The 11,878-nt window shown below is 43.7% G+C and overlaps 1 protein-coding gene across 1 annotated transcript; it reads left to right on the forward strand.

The window, feature by feature from the left end:
* Positions 1 to 2,209: 2,209 nt before the first annotated feature.
* Positions 2,210 to 6,337, forward strand: LOC123189023 (ankyrin repeat and SAM domain-containing protein 6). Its single transcript, XM_044601340.1, has 6 exons — positions 2,210 to 2,505; positions 3,421 to 3,482; positions 3,572 to 3,843; positions 4,996 to 5,070; positions 5,139 to 5,201; positions 5,965 to 6,337. The coding sequence occupies exons 1-6, from the start codon at positions 2,381 to 2,383 to the stop codon at positions 6,007 to 6,009; spliced, it is 642 nt and encodes a 213-aa protein (XP_044457275.1). The 5' UTR covers positions 2,210 to 2,380; the 3' UTR covers positions 6,010 to 6,337.
* The last annotated feature ends 5,541 nt before the right edge of the window (positions 6,338 to 11,878 follow it).

The following is an 11,878-nucleotide window of genomic DNA, read 5'->3' on the forward strand; positions in this document are numbered from 1 at the left end:
ATGAGATTGAACTAGGTATGATGATACCGACGATCGAATCTCGGGCAAGTAACATACCGATGACAAAGGGAATAAAATATGTTGTTATTGCGAATTGACCGATAAATATCTTCGTAGAATATGTAGGAACCAATATGAGCATCTAGGTTTCGCTGTTGGTTTTTGACCGGAGATGTGTCTCGGTCATGTCTACATAGTTCTTGAACCCGTAGGGTCCGCACGCTTAACGTTCGATGACGATTTATATTATGAGTTATGTGTTTTGGTGACCGAAGTTTGTTCAAAGCCCTGGATGAGATCACGGACATGACGAGGAGTCTCAAAATGGTCGAGAGGTAAAGATCGATATATTGAAAGGTAGTATCCCGACACCGGAAGGGTTCCAGAGTGTATCGGGTACATACCGGAGTACCGGAGGGGTTACCGGAACACCCCGAGGAAAGATATGGGCCATAGGAGGAAGGCTAACCAGCCCACAACGGGCTGGTGCACCCCCACAAGGGAGGAGGCCGAACTGGATTAGGGAAGGGGGCGACGCCCCCCTTTCCTTCTCCTACTCCCTCTCATTTCCCCCTTTCCCCCTCTGGAAGAAGGAAAAAAAGGAGGGCCGAATCCTACTAGGACTGGAGTCCTAGTAGGACTCCCCTCTCCCTAGCGCGCCCCTTGGTAGTCGGCCTCCTCCTCCCCTCCTTTATATATGGGGGCAGGGGGCACCCCAAAGCACATCAATTGTTCTCTTAGCCGTGTGTGGTGCCCCTCTCCACAGTTTACTCATCTGGTCATAGCGTCGTAGTTCTTAGGCGAAGCCCTGCGCGGATCACATCACCAACACCGTCACCATGTCGTCGTGCTGACGGAACTCTCCCTCGACCCTCTACTGGATCAAGAGCTCGAGGGACGTCATCGAGCTAAACGTGTGCTGAACACGGAGGTGCTGTACGTTCAGTACTTGGATCGGTTGGATCGTGAAGACGTTCGACTACATCAACCGCGTTAATATAATGCTTCCGCTTTCGGTCTACGAGGGTACATGGACACACTCTCCCCGTCTCGGTGCTATGCATCTCCTAGATAGATCTTGCGTGATCGTAGGATTTTTTTTTGAAATTGCATGCTACATTCCCCAACAGAAGGCCTATCCTTTAGTGTAGTTTATGCCTTTTTTTAGTGAGACCATATGCAATGTAGCAAAGTACCTTAGTGTGGGATTGCTCGAATATGTTTTTATGTGTCCTTTTATGCGTTTGTCATTTGTGTCTTAGCGAGAACCATACTGATATGTAAAAGTTGTGTTTTAACACATGCAAGTTACTACTTTTTCTACCCGCTTCTAACATGAGTTTTATATTTTTTTGGTTGTACATGCTTTCATGCACAGGGAGTTGCATGTGTTTAGTACTAGAGTTTCCCTGTTTTTACACCTCCTAGAGGCAACTCTAGACTTTTTGCACAGCTACCATCGCACAGAGTTGTTTCAATGCATACAGTATAGAGAATTAGGTTTTGGTGTTGCAATGTACCTGCAAAGCTGTGCAATGCTCCTGCATATTTTTTCGCACTAGAGTTGCCCTATTTTTGTACTGGTGTTGCTTTTTGTTTCATAAGAGTTGCTCAAGATGCATGCCATACATATGGTTGGCTCAAAGCAATCTACAAGTTGCTCTTATTTTTTTCACCAAATCAAAGAACAAACTAAAAACTAGTTGATGTTCAAGTAGGGCAAGGCTGGGGTGGTTGAGTAGGGAAGAGAGAAAGCCGGGAGAGGTGGTGCTTACCTTTTTGGGGGGAGGTAGGCTCTCCTTTGTTGTCTCCAGATCTGATTTTTGGAGCAAGGAGGAGCAAAGAGAGGTTCTTGCGTCGGCTTGTTCTTCAAGACGCCATTGATGGGGCAAATCTATTTTAGAGGAAGAAAAGAGGAATAAGGAGGAAGAAGGGGACCCCTGCGCGGACTTGTCTTTCAAAGAAAAGGGAGAAAGTGGTCGCGTGAGGTGCGTGAGGGCGCTGGGGATAGTAGTGGAGCGTGCGCGAGGATGCAAGGAGGGGGAGGGACCGACGACAGGAACCCGTGATCGGCTCGATCAGGTGAAGCGACAAGACATGGGGCATGTGGTTTCATTTTTGCGTGTCCGCGCGGCGTGGTTTCTTTCCGTATATGGGAGGGCACTCGGGTGCCAGCTAGTCGGGTCCATATAAATTCGTGTACAGACAACTGGGCCCGCATCCCAGCCCTACCTGCCATTTTCCTCCGTTCGTTCATCTCCTTCGCCTCGCCACCGTCCCTCCTCCTCTCTTCCCTCCCTCATCCCTCATATCGTGTCGGCTCGAAAGTCGAAACCCTAGACCAACCACCCTCCCCTAGTACGTAGGAACAGGGACAGAGATGTATGCAGACCAGATCTCCACCGGCCGCAAGCGCTCCATCCATGACCGCCTTGACGCCGACCTCCCCTCCGACCGCGGCGGCGCGGACGCCGCCGGCCGGGCTCGTAACGCGCTGTCCAAGAGGTCAGCTTAAGTTCCGCTCCCACCTGCTCCTTCCATATCGTTGCCACGGCTCCCTCTGTAACCTTAGCTTGGGGCTTCTCGCTCTGTGCGTTCCTATGTGCTTAGGGATGGTGGAAATTAGGGCCTTGTTTTAGGTTGCTCGTGCTGAGGGCGGCGCCCCTAGATTCCATGCCTTCATTCATGTTAGAATTGAGGTTGTGGAGAGTAAGGACGAGCTTTGAGCCGCGTGATGTGTGTTGTTTGTCTGAGCGATGGAAATTGTGGTGTCAGATTCAATGATTCTGCATGACAAATATCATGAATTGGTCTGTTGGACGCCACGTCATTATGCAGCATAACATGGGAATTGCAGCGTAGGTTTCTGGATAATCCTTTTTTTTGGTCAAGCGCTTGCTTTACTGTTTTACCTGAGGATTTGTGATTTCATATGTTGAGTATCATGGTATGGACTATGGAATGAGCTCGGATAATACTAGTTGATAGCGCCTGTGGGAGCTAGAAGCTAGCGATGTAACCTTGGACACGGTGTTTTACTCAATCTAGCAGTAACTTATGTAACTGAGGTATGAACTGTTGCAGAATCAATCACCAATGCATTGCTATTGATTTTTTAATAGATAGTTTGTTATTTCTAAAGAAAATAGTCCTGCTTTCTAGTCTGAAAGTATCGAGGGTGGATATGTTGGTTCACTTCTATCCTCATGTATAAACTTATACTTTGTAAAGCTTGCTGACACGAGCCTTGATGTATTTAAGCCTGCTTGTAAAAGAAAGATCAATGTTCTTTGCTAGTACGCATGGTTTAAGTTATTAAGGGGTCTATAGTTCTTGCGAGCATTGTACTATCATGTTTCCCCACTTCACTAGACTAGCTAATTTCACGCGTATTGATTTCTTGATGTATGCTATCTGTAGGCAACGACAAACTGATGATAAATGGAAGCATGATCTTTACCGGGATGATGAATCAGCTTCAAGTAATCTATTTGTTGATGTATCTTAAATGAAGTAAGGCAACCTACCTTTTATTTTGGCCCCATTTAACTCTTATCTGTCTGCACTTAAGGATCAGTTGATCCACGGGATTTGCGATTCAAGCTTCAGAAGAAAAGCTCTCAGCAAGGGTTTGCTGGCCAAAAGGGTTCCGGGGTACGTGATCTACGTGAGATGTTATCTGGAACAATGCACGCACAACCATCAAATGTTGACCCTCAAAAGAGGAAACCGGTGTCAGAGGTTGTGAAAGTCACAAGGCGTGAAATTGTTGATGAAAGGCCTGTACGCCTAAGTAAGAAAGTATCAAAACCATCAACATCCAAGAAGACTTCTCAGCCAAAGGTATGAATTCTGTTGGTGATACACAGTTTCCCAGTTTCTTGCTTTCCACATGTACCAGAACGCTAGACTTTATTTAGTGGTTGATGAATAGCTTGAAAGATCAATTGCTGGAACTGATCTTTCTAAATGATGCCCAGCATGAAATTTGTAGTAACTCTTTTGGATAATGCTGTGACACTATGTTTGCTTAGCTTGCTATGTTTTTCTATTCCATACAGAGTATCTATTAACACTTGATCCCGGTGGTATATTTGTCTACATGACATAGGTTTGAGCCTTTATTTATTGAGTTTATGTGTATGTTTTATTTTAAGCTCTCTCATTAGCATTTCATTTGCAAAGAACAGCCCTCTTCCTACAAAGATTACTAGGATAACATGTGCGTTTTCAGCATTTCCCTTGGATCACTTATGCCGACCTTGATAGAATTTTGAGAAATCCCATTAGCCACTGTCATGTAAGCATAGGTACTTCTATAGCTGGACCCCGTGGAAGTTTGGTACCTCCTGGTAGTAGGATTTACTATAGGCGAATGTGTACCTGAACTCGTGTGTATATATAGTCTGGTTTCCATAATACAAGCTTTTAATGAAGGGATAATGGTGCTTTACACTTTGTTATACTTCCAAGAAAGCAACAATCACATTAGCTCTATCATCTGTCAAGTGGTCATGCTACATTTCAGTATGAAGAACTCGTGATGAGGGTCTGCTGAATTGTTCTGTTCAAAACCTCTGCCCTAGTTAACCAACAATGGGTTGCTGAATGTTGGATGTTGCCTTGGTAGTAGGTACCTTTCAGCACAGGTTTATCTCCTCTAGTTGTCCCTTGGCGACATTTATTGAAATTACTCATCTTTGGCTTGGGAGTGTGTAGAATTAACTATTACCATGTCTCTAGTTTGCGCTTGGGAGTGTGTAGAATTAACTATTACCACGTCTCTAGTTTGCTTCAATTCTGGTGTTGTTGTATGTAGGTTAAGGCAGAGAGTCCAATGTGGAACACCTTATATAAAACTTTAAATGTGCATGATGTAGCTCGCTAGTAAGCTTGCTTATTTTGGGGAATGTGTGATATACCATTTTTAGAAATATACTTTCTGGCTTGTTTTGCTTTCTGATCTAACATCTTTTCTTTTGGGAATGCTTGTAGGCTGAAAGTCCACTCGACAGTTTTCTGAAATCACTTGGACTTGAGAAGTATTCTATTACCTTCCAGGCGGAGGAGGTTTGACTATTTACCTAAATCATTACATTGTTTTTTCGTCTGTTTAGTTGACAATTGTTGTTTTGCAGGTTGACATGGCGGCCCTACGTCACATGACTGAAAGTGATCTCAAGGCGTTGGGCATCCCGATGGTAAGAGCACCACATCATGCCGGATCTTTAATTTTGCAACAATAGGCATTTCTTGGCTTCTCACATCCTTCATCTAAGGAGTAATTTCAGTATGGTTTGGCTATATTTTGCATAAACTGTAGACTCAACTGTTAAACAAGGTGTTATGACCGGCATAGGGGCTTAGCCCAGTGGGTTATGGCCCAAGTATCTTAATTAGGGGCTTAGCCCAATTATCTTATTGTATTAGGATCATTTGCTTAGGAGTCAAGTAACTTATTGTATTAGGATCATTTGCTTAGGAGTCAAGTAAACCTCTCTATATAAGGAGAGGAGATGTATCAATCTAATCAAGCAAGAAGCAATCAATATTTGCTCGGCTTCCCTTAGGGAGCCGGGAGACCTAAACCCTAGCCGCCTCCTGCTTTCGCCGCCGCTGCTCCCATCGCAAGGACGGCGCCACGCCGCCGGCCGCCGCGCACCAGCCCTCGCCCTTTCCCCTCCCTCCCCTACAACCTACGCCCCAGGCCTGGTAGGGTACAAGCTCCTACCACAAGGACACATAAGTACGTAGTTAGAATGCATCATTTTTCTGAGGAACTGGACTGAACCTGCTTTACAGAACTACTGCCTGCACTTACATTTTTTGTCCGGGGATATGGCACGTATGTTAATGCCAAATTGAATGTAAAGTAACTCTTTTGTAAGTCTGCATTCTTATTTGTGCATGCGTATACTTTGCCTCTAGTCGCAAAGGTCAAGCTTAAGGTGCATGTTCTTTCAGGGTCCTAGGAAGAAGATTACCCTTGCCTTGGAATCCAGAGCGTAGGGCAATGTCCCTGGAGTACAATGTAGAAAAGCAGGGAGATGTGGTAGGTTTTTGCTCATCTGCAAATTTGGCATATCTTGGAAAGCAGTGGTACAGGTAAACAATGCGGTGTCTCTTGTAATGGCATGTTGCTGTAAGATTATTAGACTGCTGTTGTTTATCTGGTCTGCATGCTTTCCTGGCCAGACCAGCTGATTTAACTGATGAGGTATCCGTGCTGTTGAAGCTGCGGTGATGTTCTCGCTGTATACTATTATTATGCCTTTTTTTTCATTGGAAACTGGCATTATTAGAGTAATAGAGTTGAGATTCTTCAGTTAGTATTTCAGTGTTGCGTTGCTCAGTGTAAAGGTTTTAAGTTTCATCTGTTTTCATGCTCAGCCCTTGTTCGGAATGTTTTTCTTTTGAGCTGACATGTTAGGAATCTATTTACAAGAGAGGTTGGTCATAGAGAAAGAAACAAGGTGTTGAAATTAATTAATCTCAGAAAATTAAGCAGCCTCAGCTCACACTGTCTTGTGTTATGGTGATCTAAGGGATGCAAGCTGGCAGAGTCCACATGTGTGTGAACCAAAAGTTAAACCAACATGATTATTAAAGTAATGAAGATTAGTGTAATTTTGCTTTGTGGGTGGCAGTGGATATGCCGTCTGCTTCATCCCGGAAGTGTCTCTGCGTTGCCCTGCCAATCTGCCGCAAAGATAGGCAGATGGGAGCTCCTGGATGATTGTTCGTTCAATCTTATTTTTAGGGAATGCCATCATGGCTGCTTTATTGAATTGGTAATAGTTACATCATTTGCAATGGCATTCACTGGAAAATTTGGGGGTTCATTGACCCACTTAGAAGAAGAATTTCTATCATAAGCAAATTTTGCTAACGAGTGGGATGCCTCATTAGTTTAACGAACACAATGCATAAATTCTATAGATCCTACCATACCAGTCAGGATAAAAACAGTGTGTAGATGCATCACTAATGTAAGGTATATAGGGGAACATGACGCTCCAGAAATACTCCATGATCATCTCTTACAATTGCTCCAGTGGCGCCTCTGTTCTCAGTATGGAACGATACATCCACGTTCACTTTAACTGAACCACCTGTTGGTTTCTTTCATGTTAACCCAGCTCGTTTTATTCCTCCGAATTGAAAGTTTTTGCCATATTTCATGTATAGCTAAAGAGCTTCTATTACTTGGGGGACCCTGATTCTGGTGAGTCTGCTGTCTCCTTAGCCACCACATGTTACATCAATGCCCTCCTTAAGACCAACAGAAGGTAAATTAGGCATATTTCTGTTAGGCAAACATAGCAAGTGCTCTAATACTGCCGAACCCGATCTGTCAACCAACACCGCCTGTGAGATCAGCTCCGAAAGTCTGAGTAATCGCCACAACTCCACAGCACGGCTGCACTGAAATAGCAGGTGATTGACATCCTCAACTCCTTGCGCACAGATTGGGCATTGGCCAATACTTCCAACATGTCTATTAGCAAGTATAGACTTAAGTTGTAGGATCTCATGTAGCGTCCGCTAGCAAATTTTTTTGACCTTGCCCGGAATTTGCATTTTCCATAGAATCGATCATATTGGGTCCTCTAAGGATGGCCCAGACCGCGATATTCCAGTATGCTGAAAGTGATGTTTCCACTCCAAGTGGTATGTCGTTTTAACAGAGAAGTGTCCTGATTGTGTACCATGCCAGGCTTCAAAGTCATCAAAGGAGCTATAGCTTAATGGAATTTGGAGAATACAGTTAACATCTATTGGGCTAAAAATATCACGGAGAAGTTCTTCGTCCCAACTTTTAGTAGTAGGGTCTATAAGCTCATTCACCTTTGTAATCAAGACACCTGCTCTAGGGGTAACGACTTTCCTTGACGGGATCGAGGGAATCCAGTGGTCATCCCAGATATTCACTTTCTCTTCGTTCCAGTTCTCCAAATATGTCCTTGTTTAAATGTTTTATTAATGCCGGCATATATGCTCTGCCAAGTGAACAAATATGTCTTTGTTTAAATGTTTTATTAATGCCGGCATATATGCTCTGCCAAGTGAACAAGGCGCCCTTTTTCAGTCCGACATATAATAAGTTTTCGGAGGGGTAGTATCAAGGTAGTCAGAGTCGGGACTCGGAGTCGGATCGATTTTCCTCGGACAGAATCGAGTCGTAAGATCGAGTCGTGGAATCGAGGATTCTACTAGATTTACTCAAATAAGATATTTTGTATGCACACAAAAAATTTATATGGGTTCTATAGAGTTTTGACACTAAATATGGAGCAAAGAATATACACATCAATGCTAGTTGTATTCCACTTCTTTTTATGGCTAACCTACCTTGTAGCTCGCATGTATGGAACATATATGAGAGGGAAATATATAGAACATTTAAACCTGCAATGCATGAAATTTACTAATGTTCTTTTTAGAGTGCGCGAATAGTCGATCACTTGTCTATCTGACCTACAATGCTAAACCTTGAAGGGTCTTGCTCTCCTTCTCCGATCAATCTTGAAGCATCCTCCTTTTCACGCTAATTCCATATGTTGACAAGCCTGATCCTCAATTTCGATCTAGGGTTTCTAAGAGCTGGATCAAAGCTGTCCGCGGCTGAGCATTTGGACTTAGGAGGGGAATAAAGGTCCATAAGGTATATGAAAAGGGGTTTGGATGATGGCATACTATTTTGCTACAACTAAGCAAACAGCTTAGATAAGTTAGTAGAATCGGATGTAGTCCATAGCATAGTCGAGATTGTACAGTTTTGTACAGGATTCTATGATTTGGATCGTGACTCGACATGGATTCTACCTGATTCGGATTCATAGTGGGATTTGGATCGACATGCTTTCGTAGGGTCGTGAAGTCGTAGGATTCTAGCAGTCAAATCGGGATTCTGACTACCTTGGGTAGTATTTTGCATTAAGAACTCTGGCACATAAGGACTCTTGATCATCAAGTAGGCGCCACCATTGCTTTGCAAACATTGCTAAGTCGAAAGAGTGGATGCCTCGAAAGCCCATCCCTCCATCTTTTTGGGATACGTAATTTCCACCAATGCATTCTCTTTGATTTTCATCCTCCCCCAACCAAAATCTTGCGATTGGATTTGTGATTTCTTTGCACACCCTTTAGAAATTGTAAGTATGGACATTGCATAAACAGGGATTGACCGAGTTACTGACTTTAATAAAATCTCCTTTCCTTCTATGGACAACTGCTTCTCATTCCAACCACATGTTTGTGAACAAACTCTTTTAACAAAATGATTAAAACAGTCACTCCTGTCTGCTCCAACTAGAGCTGGTGAACCAAGGTATTTATCTGACAGAGCTTCGGTCTTAATATTGAGGCATCCACAAATATCAGTTCTCAATGTTGCATGCATATTGGGGCTGAAAAAACACTTGATTTTGCTACACTAATCATTTGGCCTGAATTTTTGCAATACGTATCAAGAGCTTGTCGTAGAGAAGTTGCATTAGTCATATCTGCCTTCATAAGAACCAGAGAATCATCAGCGAATAAAAAGGTGTAGTACTGATGATGCATTTCTTTACACCCTGATCTCATCCATGCCACCAACTTCCTCTTCAAACAACAATAGGCTTGATAACGTATCTGCACGAATAAGAAACAAGTACAACAACAGAGGATCCCTTTGGCGAATACCTTCTTTGTTCTAAAAACTGTTTTTAAAAAACCGGTTTAGAAGAACATTATCCTAACCACTTTCATCCTTAGACCTCCGTGCAGTAGCGGAGACAGGCCCAGGGCAACTAAGGCTATAGCCCCAGGCCCAATAACAACTTCCCTTATAATTCTTTCATACAAAGTATAGCAAATTATAGAAGTTTATCACTTAACATATCATAGCCCCAGGCGTAACCTGCTTCTAGCTCCGCCACTACCGGCTCCGCGTACAACACACATTGCCCAGTCCCACCTGCCCAATCGACCTCCATGTATAACACACATCGCCCAATCCACCTTTGCGAGCATTGCCTGCCTAGCAGCTAGAGCAAGGGCTCATGCCCGTTAGAGGTGTGGTTAATGCTCGCAAATTTGTACTAAAATTGCTGGATTGGAGGGAGTAGTGTTTATGGTGGAGAGGATTGAACAGAGTGATGCAGGGAGAATTAAATGACAACCTTCCGAGAGCTCCTATCTGTTGATCTTTGCGTCACATTGGTGGGGCGATGCACAGATAGCCGACGACATTTTTTTTCTGAATTCTGAAACAGTACACCCCTAAACTTTTTAAATTTGTGATTTTTTTTTCTGAAAGGCAGGAACATATTTTGAAATTATGATTTTTTTTGAAACCGTGAACATTTTTTGATATCCCTGAACCGTATTTGAAACATGAATATTTTTTGAATATGTAACAAACTTTGAGAACATAAACTTCTCTGAAATTTGTGAACACTTTTTGTTAATATGTAAATAAACTTGAAGAAAAGTAAAAAGTAATACTGTCTCTGTTCACTTTTATAAGATCTTGAAGATATTTCAGATAATGTGTAAAACATCCTATTTTAAGTTGTCTGAAACGACTTACAAAAGTAAACGGAGAGAGTAATAAAAACGAAAATAAAAGAAAAATAAAAAATAAAAACAAAAAACAAAAATGAGATCCCGTCCCGGCAATATGAATGGACGGGCCTCTTCCTGGGCCTGGGTCGCATGGTTGGGTTGAGGCTACAGAACTGAGCTCCCTGGGTAGCAGGCCCATTCACGCCAACGGGGGAGTCGTCAGAAAACCCTAGCGCGAGAACCTCTCCATGCGCCCTATATACATAACCAGCGCCGCCGAAACCTCTCCCCGTGTTCCGCTTCGGCAGTAGAAGAATCTCCCCTCTTCCTCTTTTATCGCCGGCGTTTTGTTTGGATCTCTCTTGTTTGCCGACCGTTGTTTCGTTTTTGGTTTCGCTGGTTCAGCGGCGCGCGGCCGGCTTCGGCGGTGGCCGAGCGCCTTCTGACCACCAGCCACACGCGAACCAGTCGATCATCTGACCGAGCGTCTCTTCGGGTTTTCCACACGGATTCGCTCTTGTCGAGATCTGACACATCCCACCACCGAATCGTGCTACCGATTTTGGGTTTTCTTCTCTCTCTCTCTCGTCCTTCTCTCGTGAGTTAAGCTGGTGATGTGGTGCCAGGGATGACCCCGGTTCCTTGGCCACCTCCCATACCCAGCGAGACGAAGAGTATTCGATTGGATTTTCTCGGCGGCCGGTATTCCACGGGCGTACGCGGTTCATGTTCACATCCGCGTTTGCTCACGACCTGGCTGCCACATCCCGCTTTGCAGGACGGCCTTTCCCCCCCTTTATTTGGTTGTTTTTCTGATCATGGTTTTTATGTATTGGCAACAGAGGAAAAAGTGTTTTATGTTAACCAGGTGTAAGTCAAGTGGCAGCGGGCTACCCTAATCGGATGAGCTGCCGCGGTTACACGCCTGGAAGATCGACGCGTGCCCTTGTAACGCCGCGTCTAACCAATAGCGTCTCGTGTACATCAGGGCTTCACATTTTTAAACCTGTTCTTCCTACTTCACTCGTAGCACAACACGTCGGACGGATGGTGATACAGGTTGATAGGAGAACTGCCTAGAGCGGCATTGAAACGATTAATATTTCACGAAATTTCTCGTCTGCTTTGTAGTAAGACTGATTGAATGGCTAATTCCCAAATTGTAACAAATGTGAACATAACAAAATTTCATGGTGGTTTTGAAGAACAGTTTTGCTAAAGCACGTCTAAATGAGCTCTAAGTATTGCACATCTAAGTCTTATTATCATTAAGGGTTTGTCTAGGACACATTTAGATATGCACAAAATTGTATCATTAATTTACACG

The sequence above is a fragment of the Triticum aestivum genome, chromosome 2A (genome assembly GCF_018294505.1).
Source record: "Triticum aestivum cultivar Chinese Spring chromosome 2A, IWGSC CS RefSeq v2.1, whole genome shotgun sequence".
NCBI classification, from domain to species: domain Eukaryota; kingdom Viridiplantae; phylum Streptophyta; class Magnoliopsida; order Poales; family Poaceae; genus Triticum; species Triticum aestivum.